The sequence below is a fragment of the Excalfactoria chinensis genome, chromosome 2 (assembly GCF_039878825.1).
Source record: "Excalfactoria chinensis isolate bCotChi1 chromosome 2, bCotChi1.hap2, whole genome shotgun sequence".
Classification (NCBI taxonomy): domain Eukaryota; kingdom Metazoa; phylum Chordata; class Aves; order Galliformes; family Phasianidae; genus Excalfactoria; species Excalfactoria chinensis.
In genome coordinates this window covers 112,573,572-112,601,275 of record NC_092826.1, presented here as the reverse complement: position 1 = coordinate 112,601,275, position 27,704 = coordinate 112,573,572, and the positions used below count along the sequence as shown (strand labels likewise).

Below are 27,704 nucleotides of genomic sequence, written 5' to 3'. Positions count from 1 at the left end.
AAACAAATGACTATCTTTAATATTAAGGTAATTTCAGGATATAGAATAATAGAATCACAGAATGGCCTAGATTGAAAAGAACCAAAATGATCATCTGGTTTCAGTGCCCCTGCTGTGGGCAGAGTAACCTGATGGATTTGCATAATTTATGTCTTGTTCTTTATCACACTTTGTGCTGGCAGTACTAAAAGAAACATGAATTTATTGATGCACAGCAGCAATAATATGAGAAGACTTAGAATAATATATACAGAGATCATAAAAGCAGTCTGCTTTCAAAATTTGTTGCATTCAAATAGGCGAAATAACAAAAATCAAGTATTTCTATTCTTTCCAGAAAAACTATAACAAAGAGAGCAGCAGAAGTAGAATTTTATATCCATTAAAGAACCCTTTGCTACAGATGAGATTTAGTACTTAAATGTGGCAGGCAGAGGGGCTCTGAAAGTAATGCCTTCCTTTTTATTATGTTGGCCAACAATATCAGAGGCACATGTCGGTGTAGGGCAGTAGAGGTTGAACCTTCCCACCAATATTCTGTAACATTTTGTTGCTGTGTGACAGATGGCAGCAGAGGGGCAGTCTGAAAAACTGGTGTCTAACATGGAAGTGCAGTTGAGCAAAGAGGTGGAGTTGAATTTCTCCACGCAGAAACAGTGGCAGCCACTGACATCTACTGATGCTTGCTGAATGTATCTGAAGACCAAACAGTGGATGTGGACACAGTGAGGTGGTGGATGATGCAATTCAGCAATGACAGCGACACTGACATTCACCTTGCTGGTGCAGGTTTTATTGAGCACAGCAGGCAGACTCTTGCTCAGTGCTGGTGAAAATGCACAGCTAATGGTGGTGACTGTGTTGAAAAATAGTATTTTGTAGCTGAGAATTTGCTCTATCAAATAACGTTGTTGTACTCTTGTGGTTTCCATGGAAATAAATAGGAGACATTATTTTGGAGTGACCTACACGTATTCCGTGTTTTGATTTTCTTGGCCATGCTTTGGTAATGCAAATCGGCATTTGGTCATTTCATCCCTGTGGAATCTCTCTGTCATGATGTCACCTCCCATCACATCAAGTTCACTTCATATTTTACTACCAGCTTGACTGCTGTGCAGGTTTTGTGCTGTCCAGAACTCAGTTGTTTATTATTATTTAAGAAAAGATAAATCTAATTTCCCATAGGTTGTATATGGGATCCTACTATCTTTATTTTGTCATACATTTTTGCTATGTTCAGAATTTCTTTATGTCCTGGCATTTGTTTCAATTTTTAATTTTTCTTTGTTAGGAACAGAGATGCCTTTTATGTGAAGGCTCAAAATAATTTGTTTAGATTAAGGGTTTGAATTATTTGCTTCAAATTTAAACTTAGTGACTGAACACTCTCTGCACCATCTAGTAAGTGGAAACTAAAAGTGCATTCCTATATGTGTAGATAAACTCATGACTCTTTCATTTGCAGGTTTTCTAACAGGTGCTGTATAAGAACAGTGTCTAACATTTCGTTTTTGCTCTGTGTTGTCAGAACCATTATGACAAGTTGAGACTTCAAGGAAGCACCACTGGAACAGCCAGTTGCAAAAGAGATTTTTCAGAAAACTTTGGCAGCCTGGCAGAGAACTGTCATTCTACATGTAGAAAGGATGAGAAGGGAACTTATGAAGAAATCCTTATAGAGGACGACAGTAGTTTTGAGAACTCTGGGAAAGGTAGTTGTTTGTTAGCAAAAAAATCATCAGAAATATCATTATACTGCTTGGAAGTGGATTAAAAATGCTTTCCTTTAATTTTTCTTTGCAGATTTGTTCTCAGAATTAGATGATGAGCTCGACGCATTGGACAACTCAAGTAGTTCTAGCTCAAGTCATTTGAAACAGGCTTCTTTTGGTAAGAAATTTTAAGAATGAGCGTGTTCAGTGCTTTCTAATAGCAAAATAGCCACTTATTCTGAAATGCTAGGCTATTTGATGATTCACTGCAGGTTCACCAACTGTTACGGGTCCTAAGTAAAAGAAAACTAAATTAATTCCACCTCTAAAGCATTCATTTCCAGTATAATTCATTTTACACGACATTTTATTTATATAGCTCATACCTTTATTTTCAAATAACAGCTATGGAAATGGGAATATTATTGAGAAACTTGACAATGAATTTGGCTTTATATTTGAAGCATAAGATAATTGGAGTAGATAAGAAAGAAGACAGACAATGTGAAAACTTTTGTCTCAGTAACAATAATTCTATGCATATGAAGAAATGGAGTGCCCAGCTATTGGGTGTATAAAAAGAAAATGATGATAGAGGCAAGTTTTAGCTGTGTAAGTTCATTGAATGCTGTTACAGGAATACTTAAAGTTTAGATTTGAATTAAGGAGTTACATGACAAAATACGGCATTCATTCTGTCTTTAATTTGTTTATTACAAAAAGTTAGGAGTCAGCTATGTTGAATATTAAGTAATAGATTTTGGATTATGCTCAAAATATGGAAAAAAAAAAAAAAAGTGACATCAGTAATCACTATTGGCTGCCTGCTAAATATGATCTAATTTTTAAGTCCAAGATCGTATTATTAAATGAGATAGGATTCTGATTATGTTAGTGGAAATTAAAGAACATTTTATAGTATAAAAACTGTATTTATTACCAAAATTTTCTTGGTGAACTTTTTTGTTGCTCTATTCTGCTAAGACTGTGACAGCGCAAGGTTACCAGATAGAGAGAGGCATAGTGTGATGCTGAGAGAAGGCTGCACAGAGAGAATCTCTGTAGGAGCAACAGCATATGGCTGAATTATTCTGGTTCTGTGTTTCACATTATGTGATACCTACTGAATTCTTTGTGGGCTAGCTCAGCAATGTCCACAGATATTGGAAATCTCTATGTAATTTATAACTTGCCACACCCCAAGTGTTGGTGATAATGATTTCCTTGTTGTTCATTTTTCTGTGTTAAGATCTGGACACTAAAAGATTCTCAGATGTTTGTTCTATTTTCTTGCCACATTTCCACCGATTAAATGAAATATTTTGAATGAAAAGTTTCAACCAGCTCCACTTATTCCTAGTAACTGAAGTCATCATTTTCAGAAGTTGTCACACATTTTCTTCCAAGCATATACAATTCAGATGATGTATAAATAGCTCAGGATTGCTTTTTCAAGTGAACAACCTTTGCAGTCAGACAACCCTAGATCACCTGTAGTTCTGTTTAATATAATGAATTTGGCAGTATGAATCCATTGCAATAAATGCTGGCAAAGTTTTCTTCTTTTCATAGAGAAAGAAAAGATAACATTAACAAAATTATTGTAGATTCCAGTACAGCTTGGGTTATGCTCCATTGATTGCTAGTAATTAGCTAACAATGTGTTCAACATGTATCAGACATAACTTCGTCAGTCATATCAACATTATAGAGAGGAGAATGTGACCAACTTTCATATAAGATACTCAGAAAGTGCTACCAGGAAAATATGAGTTTAAATTACAGGTGCATTGACTGTGATCATAATCTGTAAATGTTGAAAAATATCCCTCTAATTTAGAACTAGGTTCTATTTTTAAGAAGGTGTTCTCTGCTGTTTTGTTCAGTTTTACAGAAGCTGATATGCTCATAGTTCACTTTTTTTTTATATCCCAAAAGTTGTAACTATTTTTAAATAACTTCGCTTTTTAATTATGCTTTTAGAAATAAACTTTTTTTCTTAGTTAAGAAAATATAGTTCCAGAAGATAACTTTCTTCAGCAATCCCTAAAATTTTCAGATGCAATCTGCATAGACTCTGAATAACAGATTCATGTTCCTTGACACCATTAATTCTACAGGAGCAGATTTTGTAAATTTCAGGTGCATAGAGGCAGTATTTCTCCCCACTCCCCCAGATCCTTATAATATGAAATGATAAAGGGACAGATAAAGACACTGAGTCAAAAAGCAATAAAGAGTGATGGCAGCAGCTTATATTTTTGTGTAATTTTTTCTTGTTTTAAAATTAAGAACTTTCCCATCCCAACTGCATCTTAACTTATTCATAATTCTTTTTATTTTGCTTTTATTTACAGTGTAACTGTTCTTCATTTCTAGTGGTAAAAACAAACAGCAAGAAAATATGTGATATATTTTAATGAATAGTAGTTCACTAAAGCTAGCATGTCAGATGAGTTAGAGAGAATTTAAGTGTTTATGTCTGGGAAGACCTTTTGGAAAAAAAGTTTCTTTCCTTGAATCACGTTCACTTGCACTGCAATGAGGACAACATACCATTGTAAATAATGCTTCTGAAAGGCATGAGAAGACTGGTTGTCTGCAAAATATGCTGTTAAAAAATCCTGCTTCCCAAGTTTGTGTTATATGCCTGACCTCTGACCTTCCTCACAACAAAAAGATAAGGATATAACAGATCAATTTCAGAACTGCTCAGCTCCTAGCTTTTCACGAGGCTAACAAGGCTTAATGCACAGTCCTGTCATTGTTCTGTATCTTGCTCAAGTGTTTCTTTTACCTCGTACTGTTTGTGTGTCTAGTATTTGAAGGAATCCTTGATCTTAACTGGCTTGTGACTAGTTATCAAAGAAGTTGAGATTCATGACTCCTTTTTCCTGACAAAATTTCTGTAATCAAATAGTATTTAGGATTCTTATGTAAGACACCACAGCTCTGCCAGAATATTCTCGTGAAATAGCTCTTTAAGACTCTCTTTTGGATTTCTTTGAGTGTTTTGAAAAACAACTTGTTTATACAGTGCTAGAACTTGAGTCTTGTGCAGATAATGCTCAGAGCAGTCAAAAGAATGCAGTTCAGTGATTGGAGACTTCCAAGACTAGGATACTGTCAATATAAGAATTCTACATGTTGTACATAGCAAATGATGGGGTGCCAAAGTAGTCATCCTTTAGCTCTGACTTCAACTGTTTTTGAGAGCAACAACAAACTTGTTAGGAAATGAATACCTATTCAGCAATGTCAAATGCTGTCTGGAACTGTAGTTTCATTTTTATTCTGCACTTAATTGCAGGCAGCTGCCTTGTCTTGCAAGTTCTCTGATCACAAAGCTTTTTTTATTTTTCAGGACAGTCATAGTTTGTGGTGGATTTCAGGATTTGAGAAGTTACTGCTTCCTTAATAAAGACTGCCTATTCAGGGAGTGTCACGGAGTTATCTATCAATCTGTGTCCGTAACAGGGGACAGTAGGCCCGTGGGCCCCCTGATCCCCAAAAATGGGAAGGGAAAATGGAAAAGGAGTAAGCATGGTAAAAGGAAATATGATCTAGTTAACACCCTGAGCTGAACATCAGAATTTACTATGTGCTCCATGACTAACGCTAGTTAAGTTTCCTACATGCCTGTTTTTTCTTACTCTCTGTGTGGCTTAGTCTGATTAGTATAACTCCCACACAAAAGACTAAGGATTATAACCAAAGTTGAGAGTGTTGGATGGATGCTTGTATACACATGTGAATATGTGTCGTAATGGCTTTTAGGTGTCTCAGTCTCCTTGTCCTTAGTTAATGAAGAAATTATTCCAATGTGTTTTCAAAGTGTCTAGTATGAAGAGACTTCTCTCCCTGTTGTAGCTGCTCATTTTGGTTCTAGCACAATAAGTGATACCAAGGGAGCTGAAGGGTGTTGACTGGTGTTTAGTGATGTTCTGCAACATGATTTCTATTTTTTTTCGGTAAATTTTAATATGTATTTTATTCAGCATATGTATCAGAAAATACTACATCTCTGCTACTCTACAGTGAGTGGTGAGACAGTCTCTTTGGTGTGAAATATCCTGTGCTTGTAATATAAGCTGGCAGATTTGCAAGTCAAATGTTGTGAGTCAAGTAAATGATCAAGAAAATTTGGATATGAGCTTTTTACTGGTAGAGACCATTTATTTGAAACAAAGAGTATAGTATTTCAAATCCAATTTAGTATATGAATACTGGAATAGGGGATTTGTTTTTAATACTGTGGGAAACAACTGTGTTCAAACTTAGCAGTCTAGCCATGTGCTTCTGTTACAGTTTTTCTAGATAGTAGACGCTGCATTTTTCTACATATTGTGTTAAAGTTAATCGAAATATTTTTACATCTAGAAGGAACTACATTGTTTTCTATTGTGTATAGCAAGTACTTTTAGAAAACCTACTTTTTGTCTAACCACTACAGAGTTTCAATGGTTGTTTTGCAAACATGAGCAAGGAATAAAATGATGTTTCTTCTTTCTTTCAATCTTTAGTTCTTCCTTGTAAGCAGATAAGTTGGACTTAAATAAAAGGTAAATAATTTAGGGATGGGTTAAAGTGAATTCTGTGTGACAGAATCCAGCCTTCTGCAAGATTTTTTTTTTTTTTTTTTTTTTTTTTCATTTAAGGCAGAGGATCTTAGTTAAGTACAAAAACTAGAGGAACTATAGTTCAGATCACAGTTGAAAATGTGGTTGAACACAAGAAGATTTAAGATTCTCAGAAATATTTGCTCTCTGAAAGCTACTGTTGTTCTAAAACTAATATGACTGTAGTAGTAATACCAACAGTAAGTAAAATACTGTATGAAGTTTATCTTTTTTTCCTTTAAGCTATTTGAATGACTAGGTGGCACTATTCTTGTTTTATAAGAATGCTTGTGATATTACTAGTGTGGAAGAACATCATATGTAGTCAAGAAGGTCGGGATTTGTATTGAAAATTTTTGATTGTATGGGAAAAATAAATTTCCACATTTTCTAGTTAGGCCTTTGGCCAGATGAAATAGCTGTTGATTTAAGCATATATTTATTCCTTCTCTTTCAAAGTGAGAAACTGTGTAGAATAGAGTGGCCTCGTGTCAAAATTAGTGTCAAATAAATTGTTTTGTAGCAATATTTTAAGTCTTAAGCTTAAGATGGTAGCTTAAGACAAATGCTTGCTTTAGGACAATACTTTCCAAAGGCATCAATAATCAGTTTTACCAAATATCAGTCCTTTTTTTCACATTTTTTGGCAGTATACAATATGCGACATACATGTTCAAGTTCAGTTTTATTGCTAATTGGATGTTTGACCAGTACCTGATCATACCCTTCTCTTAAAATCATTATTAAATTATTAAGGAAGTAAGTTTAAATAGTTAATTAATAGAATGGTGGCAATGAAACTCTAGTAAAACAAGTTTTAGACAACCCATCCAAGGTCCTCTTAGAAAGTGGGTAAATATTTCATCCTCTTACACAGACAAGAGATACTGTTGTGGCTATAGCGATAGCAGTAACTGAGTTTAGTAATTCATGCTAATCCAGATACATCTGTGGTCCTGTGGTCTGCGTGTGTTCCTTGTTTCAGTGAAGATCTGAATTTTGCAGGGTTGAAAGTAAAATGCAAGCACATTTTTGACATGTCAAAGAGCAAATATGAATTTAGTTTGTCTACCTCTGCCTTTTAAAAGTTGTTTTCAAACCATATCTGAGAAATAGAAAGAATGGTCATGAATATTTATGATTACTTTTTAATGCAGAGATAATATTTATGCATTCGTTACAGGTATCATAAAACAAAGCCTTGGTACTTCTGAAAGACAACCTCAGATTAGGTATGTATGATTTATAATTTTAATATAGATTATATAAATGGTCATTGTTATGATCACTTATAGTCACTTCACAAAAGAAAGGTGCACAGTTACCTCCATTAAACATTTCCTTATTCATTGTTACTTCATTTTGTATCAGCCTACAATAATTAGAGTGCTTTAAGACCTTGAAGATGTTTGCACATGGCAGCTTTATGTGAATAATTTAGGGAAGTTTTTAAGTGGACATTGCTACATCATCATTAAAATGAAAATAAGTTGTTTAGAAATTCTGGTTTTAATTTTTTTTTGCAGCTGTTTTTTTTTGTTTGTTTGTTTGTTTGTTTTTTCGTTTGTTTTTTTTTCCATACAAAATTGTGTTTACATATTTATATATTTGATATTGTCAAATAATATCACATCCCTTTGAGTTCATGTAGACTGTCTTTACAAACTTGATTTTTTGGAGTTCTATAGTCCTTCTCATTGCTTCCAAAACATAAATGAAGCAAAACAAAATATTGTATGGCCACTCTCATTCTCCCTGCAAAGACCTTTTCTTTCCTGAGGTAATTAATTCAGAAATGCCTCAAATGCATTCTTTACAAATCATATTTTTTTCTGATGTATTTGGCACTCTCCTATTCCATAGATTCTGTTCATTATAGCTTAATTACTGTTTTTCTTTCACAGGTGAAAAAACCTCCTGATTGTTTTCTTTTTAACTTTAACTTCTGTATGGATACTGCATTGTTATCATGAGCTTATGTCTCTGTAAGCTCATCTCTATAAGATCTTTTCTTTGACCGTGAAATTACAGTTGAGTTCTATATAACTACAAGGAAGCTTGCCTGTGCTTCTAGTTCTATCCATCCTGACCAATAATACCTTGAGATCTGAGCCTCTGCTTTAACCTGCATGCCTCTCAGACTTCTTGCCTTCAGAATATACCTAGCTGCTTTGCTTTTACATCTCTAAGATATTTCATACTGAGTAGTCTGCTTAAACTGATGCTTGAGTTCATAGCACTGCAATCATAGTCATGCAATCAATATCATTGTTCATGATAGTGAAATGTGGTAGACTTTGTTTAGAGGAATGAGAAAGATTCAGTGAATACTAATATTTCCTCTACAGCCTCTAATGCCCAGCATAACTATAACAGTTTTGTTCTGAGTTCTTCATTGTTTTCTTTATTTTTTTTCCCCCCCCTCTTTTACTCTATTTTAATAGTAGAGATTGTATTGAAGGCCTGGGATCAAGACTGCGACCAGGTAATTTTGTGCTTGCAATAAAATAAAATTTTAACTGAAATTAAACTTAATAAATCCCAAAATAATTTTCAAAATTTGTTTTTTTCTATTGCCTATCTAATATCTACTCTTTTATCTTCAACTTCACTTCCACTTGATATCATCCTGGAAGTGCCTCTACTTATGCACAAGGCATGAACTAAGATTAGAAACGAGGTTGCTGTCCTATAGTCTTCCATTCATAGTTCTTTGCAATAAGAAAAGTGATGATGTTATTCAATATGAGAGTTTTAAAATGATAGAAAAGCAGAGACATTTCAAATGAAATATGTTGTCTGAAAAATTGTTATGGAATTTAAAAAAGTTAATTCCAATACTACATTGGTATGACTTCATTTTGATGTTTGTTAACCTAGCTCTGCTTCTTCTAAATGCTTTTGGAATTTCTTCTATGAAAGGAATATCTATTATTTATTATGTATTTATCCATCATCATTGATGAAACAAATATTGCACTTATGATACTTCTCTTTCATAACTCAGAAACTGCAGGTACTGTAAGTTGCTAAGCTCTGACTTTGTAGTACTTGGTTTTCACTGAATTAAATAATAGTTGAAATAAAATTATTTTGAGTAGCTGGAATATTGATCTTCATAAAAACAGTACTGTATGTGCATGCTAAGTTCTATTTCAGAGCTTCTTGATATTGAAATTGTATTAGGAATTTTCATTGCAGAGTACAAATCAAAATTTGTCCTCCACTTTTAGCACTTTTCAGTGCTGTTTACTGATGAGTGCTGTTATAATAATGACACACACTTCAACTATCCAACCATAATCCATCAGAGATACAATGATCTAGAGACAAAAACATTAGCCTTTGCTAATGATTTTAGTCCTGTGGGTAATTTAAACAATTTTGATATCTTCTGTCTGTGATGTTTTCTTCTTGAGAAAAACAACACAATTTTCATAAGGTCTAACCTGTTGCCTTTGCTTTTGGATCTAGATATATTTTAAATAAAATCTACTTTCTTGTTAAATGAAAGTTCAAATAAATATATTGATTTATTGGAATCCTCCAATGTACTTTAAGTTTTGTTACTGTTATGCTCTTAAAAGTGTTAAGTTCTGAAGAGCCTATTCACAGGCACATTTTTTCATTGCACAAATAATGCTTTTCTTTATTTAAAAACAACAGAACAATTACTGTAGAGTGGCCCAAAGTAAATGACTTTATGGAAACTCCTGAATTTCCTAGCTAAACTGAGGTCTCCATCTGGCTTTGAAACAAACAGACGTTATATGTGTTTTAAGTATAGAAATTATTACCACTTAGTCTGGTAAGTCCTACTGTTGACATACTAGAAAAGAAACAAAGCTCTATCCACTGAAGGTCAGAGAAATACATGTTATGTTATGCTCAGTCATTTCTATTCTCATATTAAGCATATTTTTCTTAAGACAAAAAAAGCATCTTAGAAATGTAAAAAAAAAAAAGGGGACTGATTTATTTGCTTTTTAATTTTTTTTTTTAATTTTTTAAAATTTTCTTTATATAAGCCAGTAGCAACAAAGAAGTCAAATACCACAGGATAGGAACCAGTGAGAAAGGTAACATGTTGAGGAAATAAGTTTTTATTAGTGTCCTAACAATAATGGAGGATTCCAAGGCTGTAATGGCAAAACCATGATACTGCTTTTAGAATTTAATCTATTATTGGAAAACAGTTGGCAGATAGCTGAAAATGAAATGAATAGAGCCAAAGAAAAAATGTTCTATTTGTGGCATTACCTAGCTGAAAAGTGAAGCTGAATTCTTCTTTAAGTAGCTCAAGGGAAATGCTCTCTTTCTCTCTTTGGTGGTTAAGAGGAGAACAGAAAAAATGTAGAATTGTAATGCCACTCTCAGCCTATCTGCCAAAAGGGATTGCAACCAGAAATCTGACAATAGAAATGATGTCCTTATCTTATGATCGTACCAGAAGTGCACCTGTGTCATGAAGAATTGCATTGTCTATATTTAGTTTCTGGCAGGCTTCAACTCAGATCTGGTTAGTCCCTAAAAACTTCAACCTGTGAATGTCTCTCTTCTGACTCTTTTTATAGGAGACAACTGAGAAAGAAATTCAGCAGGAAGAAATGGTAGTGGTTCAGTGGTGGACTAATTAATTTTAGTATTTCTTCCTCTCAGTGGAATTTTCATTCTGGTTGCCATATCACTTAAAACAAGCCAGCAATCTCCATCAGCATATTCTTATTCCTCCTTTTAGGTAGGGTTATCTCTCATGGGGAGTAATTTCTGACAAAGAAAAGAAAGTGCTAATTTTCTGAAGCAATACTGAAAAGACACAGAAAATTCAGATCTTCTTGCAAATTTTCTGCATCTTTCTGTAAAAACAAGCATCTGCTAGACACTGGAAACAAGAAGTAGCTGTGATAAAGCAACGCACAACACTATAAGGCAATTTGAAAATAAATTTTAATATTCTCCAAATTGTCCACATGAGATATAATCTTGGAATTCTTAGTAGTGAAAGGGGAATTAATTTCATGGCATCAAAGTACTTAAAAGAACAAAACAAGTGTGTTATTCTGTGAAAGGATCAATTTGATAAAGTAAATTCTGTTTATAGTATCTTTAGATTTCCTTATGAATTAAGCTTTTATCATTAGTAAGGTATGTTAATGTTTGTTTGTTTGTTTTTCTTTCTCTGAGATAAAGTAAACGTTAGTGTAATGAATCAGAGGAAGGGATTTCCTCTTGAAACCCATTATTAATTCCATTATCTAATCTTTTAAGTTTTCAGATTACTCTTTTTTGTTCTTGTTGTTCCTAACACTACTAGGAAAATAAGTCATGCATACAAACTCAATACTTAAATCTATAGGTTATAAACAATGCTCACTGTTAATGTGTAAAGGCAGTAAAATGAGCTGTCCTGATTTTAGTGTTGTTGTCTACAGCATCGGCAGGAATTGCTGTATCACAAAGGAAAGTGCGTCAGATCAGTGACCCCGTTCAGCAGATTCTTATTCAGCTGCACAAAATTATCTTCATCACTCAAGTATGCATTACTGTTGCTTCTGACATTCTATCCACTTCAGTTATTTGCTGTTGTCAAAGTGCTGCTAATTTAGTTGCTGTTCGTTAAAAACAACAGAACTTGACATTTTTGCAGATGGCAGGATGTTTTAAAAATACATCATTTAAATAAAGACTAACCTCAAATATTAGTGTGTGGAGGATGGCAATAATTGAGTCATGAAAAAAATTCATTGGTTCCCCTCAGAAAAATGGATCATACAGTGGTTTATTTTTATAACATTCTGTCATGTCAGCAAAATGAACATTTCAGGTGATGATACTGTGCACCAACATGAAGAGTACATAAAATTCTTTCCTCCATAGTAATATTTTCTAAGTAATAATTTCTATTATCAACATGTGGTAATAATTTCTAAAGAAATATTACACGAGAAATCCTATTCTGAATATTGAATTTTAAATATCTTACTATGTCAACATAAATTTTTTCAAGTTTCAGCCTTACTTTAAAACTGTTTGAATGTTTAATAATGAAAGAGCATTAGAGTTACTTCACACTGATTCTGAAGCAAAAATGGAGTTGGTATAAACCTGCATTGAACTCTCAGCTAAAAATGTGATAGAAGACTTTCGTTTGCCAGAAAGATGATTGTCATTCAGTTACTTGCAAAATATTCTGTTCATAAATAAACATCTTCTTGCTCTGTAAAATGAATGGTTTGTATTTGGAAGTGATGTTTATCACCTCAGGGCATTTCACATTGCTGAGCCAAACTTGTTTAAAACATAATAGCATAACTGAAATTAGATGCATTGGACATGTCTTGAGTGTTTTCTTCAAACTGTCAGATCTATTGAAAGAGATAACAGGAAATAAATTATCATAACAAAGAAAAAATGGTAATTTAAAGTAACTGGATTTGGCATAACTTATTGCAATAGTAATCTCATTTCCTGCAAATGAAATGAGGCAGTTCAGACTTTATATGCTATATTACTATTTTACTATACTATTCGTATATGCCAGATGCATATTAATGAAGTTACCCTCTATAGTGAAGAAGGTTTTCTCTAGTGTCCTACTAGTCAATGCCAGTTCTCATAGCTAGGAACTAACAGTAACTCAAAGGCTCTCTTTCTATCTATATTGGCCACTGAGGCAGTAGTAACACCTTTGATCCTTTGAGTATCAGTTGGTCTCAGAATTAGAAGGTAGGAGTACCAGGATCCAAACCTGTACTTGTTCCTGCGCACAATATGCTTTTTGAGTGCTCGGATTCTTGCAGATACAAGGTGGAATATTTTTTATAATACATAGTTGTTTCTGCAACTCCCAATTACATATTTCAGCTGACAATTTGAAACTGAACTTTACAAAGCAGAGTTCTTTGCTGTTAGTTCTTGGCAATCAAAGCAGCCTTCCCAACCCAGTTTCTATGGGAACAAGAGTCAGACTGATCTGTTGGAAAAAACTGTAAGGGAAAGCTTTTAAAAAAGCACAATGTAAATCATCAGCCTTTTTTATTTTTTGTTTTTTAACTGATCTGACATCTGATTTCCTTAAAACAAAAGCTAAAAATGAACAGTACTGCCTAGAGCATTGCTGGTTTTCTCATGCATTGAACTTATCCTTTACCACTGTTGCTTCAGAATCTCCCATCACTGCCATGGTACATTAACTGCAGATGGTTCATTGCAGTGGTATGCAGTCTATTAGAGTATCTTGCAGCCATTCCTTTTGCATCATTTTCTTCCCCTCATGTATAGGCCTGAAACAGCAATAATATTCATCTGCAACAGAGAACTGTATGCAGCCAGCTGTCTGATGAAGTTTTAGAATTTAAACTCAGTCTCTGGTTTGCCAGAGGAAATTAGGAGTCATTCCTGTGAGGCCAGTGTGTTGGTTCCAAATTTATAGCTATCTAAGAACAGTAGTTTGTTTCAGAAGGAAAACAGTCTTTGTGATTTACACTGTGACAGCGTTTTGAATGTGAAACATCAAGGGTCAAAGCTTTCTTATGTAATTAAATAACTTTCTGAATTTGATGGAGTGGCACTACATGAATGTACATCAGTGATAGTGATTATAAAGTGCATACTAAATGACAGATAATTATTGTTTTACAAACACTGTCTGAAAATAAGATATACTATGGAGAAACAGTATAGGAGATTTTCTCCAAAGAGTAGCAGGTAACATGGAATGGTGATCAAATGGATTGGTGACGGATGCGGCTATCAGTATCACTGCAATGACCAACAGCTGAAGCTGTTGAAGCTCCAGCATTGTTGTTGTGCACAAAAATGATGTTGACATCTCAAAGATCAAGGAAGCAAATCTAGAATTAATTATACTATGCTTAATATAATGACTCTTACCTTTGAGTCCAGAAGGACTATGTTATATGATCTGCCAAGCCTAACAGAGTTGGTGAACTAAGGAGAATTATTTTAATGTATATTTAAATCAGATTTTGTACTGTTGCCTATCACCAGGCTATTAAGCATGAATGTTTCTTCTTGCACTGTAGCTACTTTCTCAATAATCGTACTGCCGATTAGGTGAACTTTATGGGAAGTGTAATTGGGTGGAGAAAACATCTGTTTCTCTGTGTTGTGTAGCTTCCTCCAGCTCTGCAGAACAACTTGAAAAGGAGAGTCATTGAGAGATTCAAGAAGTCCCTCTTCAGCCAGCAGAGCAATCCTTGTAATCTGAAATCAGAAATGAAAAAGGTGCAGTACATTAATTACTATCAGTGGTCTCTTCTTTTATTTGAATTAAGCTATCAATATTAATATCATAAGAATATGAGTGTAATTTTGCAACTTTTTTTCGAAGGAAATTTAGCATATCCTTTATTTGGAAAATATGGAGCTCTCTTAAATAAGCAGTTGCTATATAGCGATTTCAAGTTTGTCTCTGATCAGTAGAACTCGTGTTGTAAATGAGAGGCCCTGCAAAACACGATTTGTCTCATCAGAGTTCAGAAAGGGACAAGGAAGAAAAAATAAACTTTTTAATGGCAAAAGCTGAAACATATTTTGTAAGCATTTTTGTAAGCTCTTTTTCATTTATAATTATATTGCTACTATTATTGATATTTTGGCATGACCTCCCTCTCAAACTATGAATTTTGAGAAAGTGCATAAATCATCCATTGTGTCCAAAATATAGAAAGTCCCACTGTGGTGTAGTGTGTCAGCATGAGTGTAGTATCATCAGTTTAAAAATGCTACAGATCTGCAAGAATTGCGTGACTGAAGAACCATGCCTTCATGTTTTCCCATAGTGTAGTAAATACTTTCCAACTGGGAAAGAGCTAATGACTAACATCAGAATTTGTAAAAGCTCTTATAAAATCTCCAGAGAAGACTGCATTCAGTAGAGGATTTCAAAAGCCACATCCTCAGCTCCTGTGTTTTGCAAGAGATGGAAGCTAAGATATTTCATTTTTGAGTTGATGACAAATCAGTTAAGTTAGTGTATAGAGAATTTGCTGATAGGGGTAATTAATTAACCTCCTTTTCAGATATGAGACATAATATAACCCATCTAACCTAATCTGGTTGTCACCTATTCACAACAAATTGTGGAATCATAGTTTGTGAAGGAACAGACTCATTCTTGACCCAATTACTAAATCTGTTCACTACTTTTAAAATAGTTAATCTGAAATGCTAAAGTTCCATAGGAAGTGGCTAGGTAATGTTTACAGTGTTTTACACTGTGTATCTGAAAGATAATTAAAGATGCTTCATTAATCTATCAGTTTCAGGGATATTTACTATTCTGTAAATCAACCTGCTTTTACATTAACCTATTCTTATATTTTAACCATAACACTGAATCTAACAAAATGTTTTCTATTAATGTTTACTGAGTGGGTGTTAGGAAGGGGTGCCCAAAAATATGATAAGTAAAGAAAATGTTTATTATAAAATTTAATCTAATTTTCAATTTTATAAATTCTTTCAACTGTGAAGCTGTTAACTTCAAAAATACTGTGTTTATGACCGAGGAAAAAGAAATGCAGTACCTATAAAGTGAATGGTAGTAAATTGAAGATGTTAGAAATACTGAATGTAATTCTGGGCATTTCTGTCTGAAAGAAAACAGAAAACAGCAAAAGGAGAATAACAGGGAATTGATAAGCATGAGTGAAAGAGTAGCACATATTTTGAGTCAGTAAGAGCAAATAAGTATTTACATGTAAGGACATTTTGAGAATTTTACCATAATCACCACTGCAGCTATGCTGGATAACAGTGATATAGTTGGGAGGTAACTCAGTGCTTTACACAATGTGCAGACTGGGAGCTTGCAGTGTTCACTGGATGACTCTGGAGAGAAGAAAGTAGAACATTTGTGTTTGTGTTCACTACTGTTTCATAAAGCTAAAATGTATTGAAATCTCCTTTGACTTCTGATTGTGTGGAAAACAGAGAAAGGCAGAGTGCCAATCAGAGGTTTATGTAGGAAGGACTGCACTGCTTTACAGAAGTCCCAGGAAGAGAGATTTCAGGTGTCCTTTGGTTTTATTTTTTCTTTCTTTTTCCCTTCTCCCAGCTGCTCCAAGGTTCTCCTGAATTGATTGATACCAACTTTTTTACAGCAGATTGGCATATGGTATTTCTCTCATCCTCTGGCAATATGTTAGTTCCAGAAGATAGAAAAGGTAAAGCAACAAGACTTCTGTAGTGGTATGTATTTTTCTAATAAAAGTACAGAAGTCTGAGGGATGGAATGCCTCCCCTGCCAGGACAGGCTGGGAGAGCTGGGGCTGTTCAGTCCGGAGAAGAGAAAGCTCTGGGGGCACCTGATAGAGGCCTTTCAGTATCTAAAGGGAGGCTCTGAGAAAGAAGGGGACAGACTCTTTAGCAGGATCTGTTGTGATAGAACAAAGAGAAATGGTTTCAAAGTAAAAGAGAGGAGATTTAGATTGGATGTAAGAAGAAGCTTTTTACAGTAAGGATGGTAAAACACTGGAACAGGCTGCCCAGAGAGGTGGTAGAAGGAATGTCTCCATTGCTTGGAGACATTCAAAGTCAGACTGGATGGAGCTCTAAGCAACCTGAGTCTCTGAGCAACCTGATGTAGCTGTAGGTATCCCTGTTCACTGCAGGGGAGTTGTAATAAATGACCTTTAAGGGTCCCCTCAGTCTCAAACAATTCTATGATTCTATACTGTACCTATATAGTGTGAAGTGCATACATGTATTCTAGAAAATAAATAGAGTCAAATATAATTTGGACTAGAAATGCACGGTGACAAATCATGAACTCCATCTTTAGTCCTATAATTGGCAGCAATCATGTTGAGGAACTACAGTCTCTAGTTCAGAGATGTGTTCTGTCATATACCTCAATAGAGCAGAGAATAAGGCATCTGGATGAGGAGCTGTGAGATAGAGTTTAGTGGCTTGTGACAGCAATGGTTATGGGAGGACAGCTGGACTAGATTATCTTGTAGGTCCTTTCCAACCTTGTGATTCTATGAATCTATGATTCTATGTATTGAAGGAACGTAAGAGAAATGAGCATCCACATTTGTGCCATTTCCATTTTTCTAAATGCAGAAAAACATATAGCTATGAATGAACTAGAGAATGCAGTAAGGTTAAAAAATATAATTCCAGGAAGAATGGTTAGAAACCTTGGTTTTGCTGGCCTTTGTCTTGAAACTGTCAATTTCTAGGCATAATGCAAAAACTAAGAATAATACTAGGTGTCAAAGGTGACATTTGAATAAGAAATTAATTCCTAACAGTAACTTAAAATGTAAAGTATTTTCCTTTTTTCCCAGAGATAACAATACAAATTGATAAAACATTCAAATGTTGGTAATTTTTGAATCTCTTAATCTGTAAATAATACTTTTGTCGGAATTTGCTGCGGGCTATGTGCCCTTCTCACTTTAAACTGTAAGTGGGAAAGAACAAAGTTGCTGTGTTCTTTTGCATTAAATAGTTTCTAAAAATCACTATTTTCCTTCAGTTGAGACTCCTTCATAATGTGGAAACATTTTTTGACTCAAATGTCCACATCATACTGTAAGATCCCTCCTGCTTTTGCAAGGGGTCATTATAGTCAGTGAAATAAACTGCTGATAACCAAAATTAAGAAACATATTGTGTCATTCTAAATTATTAAGAATTGCTAAGGAACTGATAAAATAACATAAACCCCAGTTTCAGGAGTATAACATTACTTGCCTCTTACTTTAAGGTATTGTTGGCACTTCTGACATAGCAGAAGGGATGACTTATGAACAGTTACAGGTAAGCTTTATAGATATGTATTAATGTATTTTATGGCTTGTAATTAAAGTAATTTATTGAAATGAATTTCTTTTAACTTGTAGACCTTAATTGAGGAGGTTCTAGAGGAAAGTGGTTATTACAGTTTCTCTTCGAACAGGTGAGTTTGAATATTCAAATTAAAAAATATTTAATTATGATGTGTTAGACATAAATGTATCATCTGCCTGTTTAAATGATTGCTATTTCAATTGAAGCTTAGTGTGATACATCACTATAGTCACACATGGATGGACACAGGAAGAACTGGTATGGGCATAATTAATCTAATTTTAGCTGCATCGGTTTTCTTCACTCAGGCAATAGTGCTACAAGTCTGACAACAGTCTCATCAAGTTTTTCCTATATAAAGCCTTAGATGAAGAAAAGTTTCGTTTTAGTAGATGTATATTTAGTAGGGGACATTACGGGGTTGAAAGGATGGAGCTGGCCTGCTTAGTAAACATAGAAAGCAGGAAAAGGGATTGCTAGCACAGAAGTGTAGAGGGTGGGAAAAAACGGAGGTCTTCGAAACAAGACATATGCCTTGTCCTATAGATGGTAAGTCTTTGCTGCAAGAACCCTTCAAGGAATGCAAGAATAGACAAATGTCCATACAGTCCATAAGCATAGCATTTCTTACTCTCATTACCTACAAGCCTGGATTCTTTAGTAGAAAAAGAAGTTCACTGCTTCCACCAAGGCTGTTCCATTTTAATTCCCATGATACTGCAGATAGTTTTGTTTGTTTGTTTGTTTTAAATAACAATAATTTAAAAATTACCCCAAATCCAAAGATGTTTTAAGAATCTGCAGGTCCTGATGCTTCAGTGATCATTTTTCAGTTCTTTGTTACCTCTGTTAATTTTTTTCAATGTGAAACTATTCATAGACTAGAGCTTGAGAAGTTTCAGATGTTACTCTGAATATTTTTATAGCCTACTCACTATATTGGAATTCCAGTGTACAAATGTCTGGCAGCTGCCAGCTGCAAGTACTGAAATATCATGATTCAGAACTCCCTAAATAAAATAATAATTTGGTCTTTAAACAATCAGAGTGTGCTTGCATCATGTTTACAAATCACTTTTGCAGCCATGAGGTGTAGCAAATTTGTTTCTAAGTGTTCTCAGATATTGAACATTTTTGTGCCAATCACATGCTCCTAATATTTGGGGCAGTAGAAAAAATATTGAATATTATATGATTAATGAAAAAACTATGTAACAGCAGGTCATTTTTCACATTGAGATCCAGCAGGATTTATTATAAATGTAGAAATGTGTTGAATAAGCATTTAATTTACAGACTGGCAAAAAGCATGTTATTGCAATTTACTCTAACAAAGCAGGTTTGTACTGAATATGGGCATGAGTATTTACATGAGCTGCTATAAAAATAAGATACCTTTTAAAGGACATGTAATAGACACTTAAGGTTTACAGGAAAAAAAAAAACTAGTATTTTCCACGTGTAATACAGGAGTGCCACATGAGACTAACAGCAACAAAGTAATTAATATTGTTTTTTTCTGGTGACAGCATTTATTCAGGACCACTTATTTTTTTTACTGTGTTGCAGTTCAACACAGAGTAGTTGTTCTTTAGAATCTTAAGACGTATTTGTACATTTTTTTAAGTTTTATTTTAGAGGAAACATATGAGAACATCCTTCATAGCCACCCAGGTTAACAGGGTAGTATAGGTTCTTTTCCTCATGTCAAGTTTATCCTACAATGGAAAATGAGCAGAAAATATATTTCCACACATACAGTAAAGACTGGGGAAGAAGTCTGCTGAATGCTCAGCATCCTTCTTCACATTGTTTTTCCCCCAAGTCATGCAACTTCTTCAGTAGTACTGATAATGTGTTATCCACAGACAGTGCTGATTTATACTTTGTTCACAAGACTTGTAGCAAAGCCCAAACTGATTTTGGACTAGCAGTAAGCAATGAAATGAAATTTATTTAGAAATTTAGGACTATGTTCTCTAATCTGATCTTTTTGTTTTGTTTTGTTTCTTGCTTACAGTTGTTAATATCTGCTTGTAAATGGAGTTGCATAGTCTTTACCTCCTCCATTGCACATGGGTCACTCTAGTATGTTCTGGCTTTGGCTGGCAGATACAGAATAGCTGTACTGCAACTCAATTGTTGATCTGTCACCAGCAACAATATACTCTCTAGATTTTTCACTATACTGTCAAATCCTGTTATCTGCTGTGATGCATAATAACATTTATTTCCCCTGTCATTGTTATTTTAATCTTGTTTCAATAAATGTCCTGCTCCCAAATAAATTAGTAATTTTCCCTCTTTCAGAAAATTGACACACCATGCTTTGGCTCTGGCTGTCAAGAACATCTGTCTCTTTTTCTGTAAGATTTCATCATGTTTTCTAAAATATGCTTCACTCCATGCCATTAAGAGCTTTCAGTACTTTTTTGCTTCATCTCATACTCTGTCCAAGTAACCTAGCAATCCAGTCTCGATAGCTGTTGAGTGCTGAAAGATTTATTCGGCAAGCTGTTGTGTGTCATTAGGATTTGCCTCCAATTCTCCAAAGAATTTAAATGATCCAGGAGGACAAAACTTATCCTATAATATCTCTGGGGACATGCTGTGACTTTCCAGTACTTAAAAGGGGCCTACAAGAAAGCTAGAGAATGATTTTTTGCAAAGGCCTGTAGTAATAGGACAAGTGGTAATAGTGGTAATGATTTTAAAGTGAAAGAGAGTAGATATAGATTAGAAATAATGAAGAAATTTTTCACTTTGAGAATGTAAGGCTCTGGAGCAGGTTGCCCAGAGTCACAATAGATGTCCCATCCTTAGTTCAAGGCCAAGTTGGATGGGGCTTTTGGCCTCTTGGTCTGGTGGCAGGAAGATTGGACTAGATGATCTTCAAGGCCTTTGCAACCCAAACCATCCTGTGATTCTATGATAAGGCTCAAGGTTCCTCAGAAGACAGTTCAGAACAACACAGACTTCACTTGTAAATTTTTTTAAGGCTTGTTTCCTCTTCTTAGGACCAATTCCTGTCATGATTTCTGAGCAATTTAATTTGACAGTGTTAGTGTTTCAAACATACATACAATTGTGCTTTGGAACAAAGAATTATACAGAATGCTTTTATATTTTACTAGGAAATTTGGAATAAATAGCTTTACGGCATATTTTTACTAATGCATTCTTCTAGGGGGAAATGTGTAATATTTCTTTCCTAGTATTGTTGTCCCTTGCTGTGATCCCAGAATTCATGGAATATGTGATAGAACACCAAATTTCAGCTGGGGTCAGTGACATGAAGACTGTAGTAAGATTAATAAACTATATAAAGAGTTAAAAAGGATTCAGGCAACTTGATTGAGTGATGAAAGAAACATGAATTCTTTAGAAAATGAGGCAGGTTCATAAGAAAAATGTCATGCTTCTCCCCCTCCCCCCGTTTCATTATAATAGTAATTACTATCTCAATACCAGTCATTTCATGGGAATTAATGCCCAGCTGAGGATAATGACCATCAGCTCTATCTTGAATAATCAACTTGTGCCCATTTATCACTAATGTCCTGAAATTACTCGGCACTCCAATGATGTTACTTATTTGTATAGAAATTACACAAACACGTATAAAAAGGTAACGTTTCAAAAGTATTCTATTCACACCCTTTGTGCCATTCTTTCTTATTTTCTATCTTGATTTAATATTATACTGCACCTGAAGCAGGCTCCTCGTTTGTGAGTCCTTTTGTGACTATGAAAAGAATACTAGTTTTAAACTTTCAGCATGTTCCTTTATATTAGAGTAGATGTGTAATACCCAAATTGATGGGAAAATCTATTTTTAATCAATTGCAATAAGAAACTTAATCCAATAAGTAACTTGATTGAATGAAAAAAAGATTTGCTATAAATAAATAAAAATAACAGTGGTCTGAGACAGTGGTTGGGTTTAACTGAGAGATACAGCTCATATGATGTAAGAGGTCTACCTATGAGAAAAACGTTTCAGCATTAATTTTGTAAGACAAAAACAGCTGCAAAACAAGTAAGAATAGAAGAAAAATGTTTCTGTAATTAAGTGCATGCATTAATATGTTGTCAGTTATAATTTCATGACTGTCCAGTGCAACCTTTGGCATTTTTATTGAAGTTTTAGAATTAGAGAAATAACCATTCATGTACTTAGAGCTGCTTCATGAAGAACACTGTCAAATCTCCTTCTAATGATAGCTTTACATTTTTAACTACTCAAAGAATAGCTCAAGGTATTATAGAAGGATAATATAGCTCAGGAATTCTGAATTTTGCTTGTTTGAAGCATCTGCTTTTCTACTGCAGCTATGGTCCACAGGTGTGCTTTCTGAAAATAAAAATGCATTACTGGATCTTTTTCTAGCTGCAAATATTCACTGTGCCCTATTTATTCTTCAACATTAATATATGTTTAATTGTGGCTCATAATTACTAGAGAATTCAAATTTGTATTTAGCTTAGTTAATATTTTTTAATGTTCTAGAACAGATCAAAATAGCCCGTAGATGAAAGTACATAGCTCCAGCACTCCTGAAATCTAAAATGAATTTTTTGATTTTGTAATGTCTGGGTGTTTTAACACCTTCTGTTACTTTTTATTCCACTTTCTGTTGATGTTGCATGGCATTTTCTGTTGGTTTCTTCTTCTGAATGATAGTCCATGTTGATTCCTATTATGTCTCATAAACCAAAAGTAAGACTGTTTTCACCAGAAATGTTTCTTAGAGTTGTACCAGCAGTCTGTTGACTTGCACTTCTCCCTGGTGAGGTAAAAAAGCAAAAGCTTAATGGGCCATTTTATTTTATTTTATTTTATTTTATTTTATTTTATTTTATTTTATTTTATTTTATTTTATTTTATTTTATTTTATTTTATTTTTTATTTTTATTTTATTTTATCTTATTTTTATTTATTTTTAATTTTTATTTTTATTTAACAAACATTTGTGTCTGTAAGAGTCCTTGATATATCCCCTGTTCCCAAAGACTACATCTTTTAAGCAAGCCGTCTTCCACTGAGAGGCAGTATTGGTCTACCTTTATCAAATCACAGATTCTACAAAAATTAGGAAAGGAAGCAGAATGAAAACATGGAATCATAATTCCGTCCACCTCTTAGGATAAGGTGGTAATTAATTGCTGTCACATTGGTGAATAGAGAGTGTTCCAATGACAACAAAATATGTGAGCAAGAGATGAATTAAAGACACTTGCTAGGTAGAGTTTATCATTGCACATGGCAGTAGGCACACAGCACTTGCTAGACATAAACTCCTTAGTTGCTAGAGGAATAAACTGTATTGACTAATTACAGCTGAACCAGTATTGACTATGCTCAAAAGAGGAAATACAAGAGAAATTCCAAGACTTTGTGATAATGGTACAGTAAAGCTTTAAAGACATATTGACTCATAAACTGAAAAAAAAAACCAAACCTTAAGTGCAAGGATATTAGCAGTTGCACATGTCAAAATGAAATGGTCAAATCTGTGAAGGTTTACTGCTAACTGGATCTTTAGAGAACTTTGGAAATGTTTCTATCACTTCAAGAATAGGCAGTTCCTAATGACACATGAAGATTTTCATTCTTCTGATAATATATTATCAAAATAAAAGACATTTACCCATCTGGGTAGTAAATCAGTCTAAGGTCTTTATTTTGGGCTATTTTTGGTGAACCAGCACTAGAGGAACTGTAGCAGAAACTGTTTATGGTTCTACTAGTCAGTCAGTGTCAAGGGTACTGCAGTTGGATAGTGTCAGGTCTTCTGTGTGTAAGTAACTTAGATTTAGAACCTGGTTGTGATTTATGAGATTGTGCTGGGCAGAACAGAGAAGTGAGCCAGGTGTCCATCTGGTTTACGTACCAAAATAGTAGATCCTATAGTACCAAAATAGATCCTACAGTAGGACTGTCATTGATACAGAACATCTCACTTCACTCAATATGTTGAAGATTCTCTTTAGTAATAAGATGGGTGAGAAGGGGCCTTTTAGTCTGTTGAAAAAAACAAAGGAGTTTCTCAACTGCTATGGAATTTTGGATCACTGGCTCATTGATACCGTTCAGTGATGAATTCACAAATCAAATGGTCTCAATGCCTGAAGTCCATACTGTCTGTAGAAAAAGTGCAAGTTTATGAAGCTGTCAGCCTTTAGACTGTGGGAATGACTGTTTTCAACACTAGGCAGATGGCACTGATCTCTTGCAGAGATCGTATACTCTGAGCTCTCAGACTTACATATATGAGCTTCCATCTTATTGCTAGATGCATCTGTCATCACAGACTTGTTTGTCTGACTTAATAAAGGTTTGCTCTTGCTTCTGCAGTGGATCTTTCTATAGCTTAAGGAAAAGATTTACCTCAAGACTGATTTATTTTTGTCTGAGATATCTGCTTGGCAGAATTCTTGAATAGAGCATAGATAAAGCCTGCTCAGCAACATCAGATATGAAGGCAGTTACCCACTCAGAGATTCAGAAAACTCATTGTAGGCTGGAGTCATTCTTGTGCTAGAACTCTTATAAAGTGTCTGTAAACTGCATGCTTTGAGTAGAAGTGAATGGGAATTGCTCTTTTTTCTAGTTTGAGTCTTTGATGGTTTGGTTGAGCTGGGGCAGTTTAGCTGAGAAGAATGGAGTACTCTTCCATGTTGCAACAAGATGCAAATGAAAAGAGTTTTAGCAACAGGCTTGTATTCTTCTAAGGTTAAATGTAGGATGATCTGGAAGCTTTCTGACAAACAGAAGACTTGATTGTTCTCAGTGTTTAAAGGTCACATTCATACAAAGAAAAAAACTTTTTAACAGCATCAAGATATCTTTGAGGAGTGGTAGGGGAAGGCTGTCACACAAGTTGTTGTTTTGATATAGCAGTGTAGTATACAACAAAAGCTGTTCTGGGATGTCAGTAGGGTTAGTAACTGTCACAGTGTTCCACTAAATACTGTAGTTGTATCACTTGCCCTTAAAGACTGCCTTTTTGCTAGTAGAATTTCCATTTACAGATAAGTAGGAGTCAGATCTTCATGGTAATCCTCAAAATTATTCTAGGACCTCATCAAAGCGTCAGTTCCAGTTTTTAAATTCAATTTCAAACCTTTTACTTAAGACTAATTACGTGAAAGCTATGTAAAAAGCCATTTGTCTTTCTGGAATTTCGCATCTGTAAAAACATTGTGGTCTCCTGAGTTGTCCAGGTTTCCATGGAGTTTTATAGCTATAGATATCTCTGCTGCTGAAGGAACTGAAAGATTTTAGCTTTAAAGCACTGGATGAAGGCATTAAAAATATAAAGCTTTGCCCCGCACTTCTTGCTTATTATTAAAAATGAAAATAATAATAATAATAAAAAAAAGTCATTTTCTTTATTAAGCTGTGAAGAAAGATTTCAAGTTTGTCCACAGAAGTGGCTCTTTTGTCAGAATTTTACCATTCTCTTAGACATTTGTGCCAGTGTAACCAAGTGTAATTTTGAGAAAAAAATCACAGTATGTATGTGCTGAACTGTTCTGACTGATCACAGAAATGCTTTAAGATTGAGTCTAGGCATCAGAACAGAAAGTCAATCTGATCATTGGAAGATAACATCTGAGCAAAGAAGTAGAAACTGATGAGATCAAGACTAGAAAATGAGCAGCAGATAAATCCGATATAGAGTCAAGATAAGCAGGAGGCAAAATGTAGGAATCCTGGAAGAGATACTGCTATGTGGAAGGAAGAATCTGTGGCTGGTACTGACCAGGTGAAGAGAATGGTGTGCAGCAAGGAGTGGTAGAAGAAATCATAGGCCTAGAAAAGAAATATGTAGAAAGGGAGGCAAGCTCAAATGTTAAGCTGAAAAGGATGCCTATGACAGCTAGAGCACTCGTGCACAATATCCTTTCTTATACTGCCAGAAAAGTGTGTAGGTCATCATGTCCTCCAAGCTTGGTGATTCTGTGATTCTATGTTATCATCATCTGGTGTTGTCTGCACAGGAGGATAGTTACCCATATCTGTTAGAAGCTATTTATTAATATAAAAATGCAGCTCCATCACCTTCTGTACCAGTTTTCTGGGCAGCATTCTAAAGAGGAGTTGGGAAAAGAAAAGGAAAGGAAGTTAAAGGCTTTTGACAAGTTGTCCATTGTGCTGAACTCTCTGGAGACGTTACATCAGCAGCATAAGTTGGCCCACAAATGCAGTGTGTTGCACTCAGGCCTCATTGATTAGCTGTGGGAGACCTTTGCACCATGCTACTTTAATTCTATTTGTGTGCAGTACAGACAAATCCATAAATCTTGAGTCAGAGGATCACTGGGCAAACAAATTCCTTGTGTATAGTATAAGTGATATAATTTTATCCAGACATTTCTGCCCCAAACTTTGTTCTAAACTCTGAACTAAAACATTCATTTGGACAGAGTTCTGAGGTTTCTTGGCTTGTGCATTATAGTCACAGCATGGTAGCTTTCTGCTGTTAGGGCAAAGGTTGATCCCAGAGCATGTGAATGTAAATAGCAGAAAATTTTTCCCACACATACTAACTACCAATATTTTTCCTCTCCAGGTATTTTTACTATCCAACGAAGAGCTATCCAGCAAAAGAAGAAAACTCATAATTCTGATCAAAGGGTTCAGAACTGTTACCAGAGAAGACGAGAAGACAAACTGCCTGTCTTTCAGTTAATGCTTCTGGTATCGAAGAGGGAAGTTTTGCTTGTTAAATAACAACCTGAAGCGATTCCAACATTGAATGTCTTCAAGAAACCTCATGATTTTTCAGGATTATACTAGTAACTTTAGCTTTGTTTACAGCAGAAGCACTTTGCAAGGAACACTGGGAAGGATGCTTCCAGGTTTACACATCAGGAGAAAAGCACGACTCCCAGAAGCACATATCTCCTATTTTTATATACTTTTTAAAAATAGTTGTTGCAAATTTGAGTTTTCTGGAATTCTAGCTCAAAGCCTGTAGCCTTATTCATGTCCATTTATGTCTTCTCTGGAAAGGAAAAAAGCTTTCTAATACCACCATACAGAAAACATGTGTAGGCTCCGTGCATGAGAATTAAGAACAAATTAAACATCATCAGTGTGATTTTAATATTTAGATTTTTTTTCTGCTTACAATTGGATAGTGGCAAATTCTAATGCTGGTGTGACATGTTCATAGTCATTTGCAGCTGGCGTAGCACCTGAATTGACTGTTGTTTTTCAAAATGTTTTTACTGCTGTTTGAAACTGTGTTTATTATATGTCAGTCATTAGGCATATTTTATATAGATCTGTGATTATAAAATGTCATATACATGCACCATATATATACATTCAGTTATTAACAGACTACATTAAATACATGCTTTGCTGCTAATCAAATCTGAAGTACTTAAAAGCACTTTGAGAATTTCAACATTTATTCACTATACATTAAATGACATAAAAATATATCACTGCAGTAGCACCAGAAGACACTTGGTGACTTAGTTCTGCTAACTGTTGAAAGTGATTAAGATTATGTTCAACATATAACAATTC

At 34.6% G+C, this 27,704-nt stretch overlaps 1 protein-coding gene and 1 long non-coding RNA gene across 2 annotated transcripts in view; one reads left to right on the top strand and one right to left on the bottom strand.

Moving 5' to 3' along the window:
• Positions 1 to 27,188, top strand: part of NEK10 (NIMA related kinase 10) — an 85,763-nt gene extending 58,575 nt beyond the window's left edge. The window contains exons 27-37 of the mRNA XM_072329234.1: positions 1,532 to 1,715; positions 1,807 to 1,893; positions 7,518 to 7,566; positions 8,779 to 8,819; positions 11,767 to 11,867; positions 14,471 to 14,581; positions 16,416 to 16,524; positions 18,075 to 18,127; positions 18,211 to 18,266; positions 20,468 to 20,523; positions 26,737 to 27,188. Of these exons, the coding sequence (XP_072185335.1) occupies positions 1,532 to 1,715; positions 1,807 to 1,893; positions 7,518 to 7,566; positions 8,779 to 8,819; positions 11,767 to 11,867; positions 14,471 to 14,581; positions 16,416 to 16,524; positions 18,075 to 18,127; positions 18,211 to 18,266; positions 20,468 to 20,523; positions 26,737 to 26,897 (1,008 nt within the window). The 3' untranslated portion in view covers positions 26,898 to 27,188. The remainder of the gene's footprint in view (positions 1 to 1,531; positions 1,716 to 1,806; positions 1,894 to 7,517; positions 7,567 to 8,778; positions 8,820 to 11,766; positions 11,868 to 14,470; positions 14,582 to 16,415; positions 16,525 to 18,074; positions 18,128 to 18,210; positions 18,267 to 20,467; positions 20,524 to 26,736) is intronic.
• LOC140248472 (uncharacterized) overlaps positions 11,876 to 27,704 on the bottom strand; it is a 51,552-nt gene continuing 35,723 nt past the window's right edge. Inside the window, exons 4-5 of the long non-coding RNA XR_011902846.1 lie at positions 14,228 to 14,560; positions 11,876 to 13,617 (exon numbers count right to left, since the gene is read on the bottom strand). This is a non-coding gene — a long non-coding RNA (uncharacterized lncRNA). The remainder of the gene's footprint in view (positions 13,618 to 14,227; positions 14,561 to 27,704) is intronic.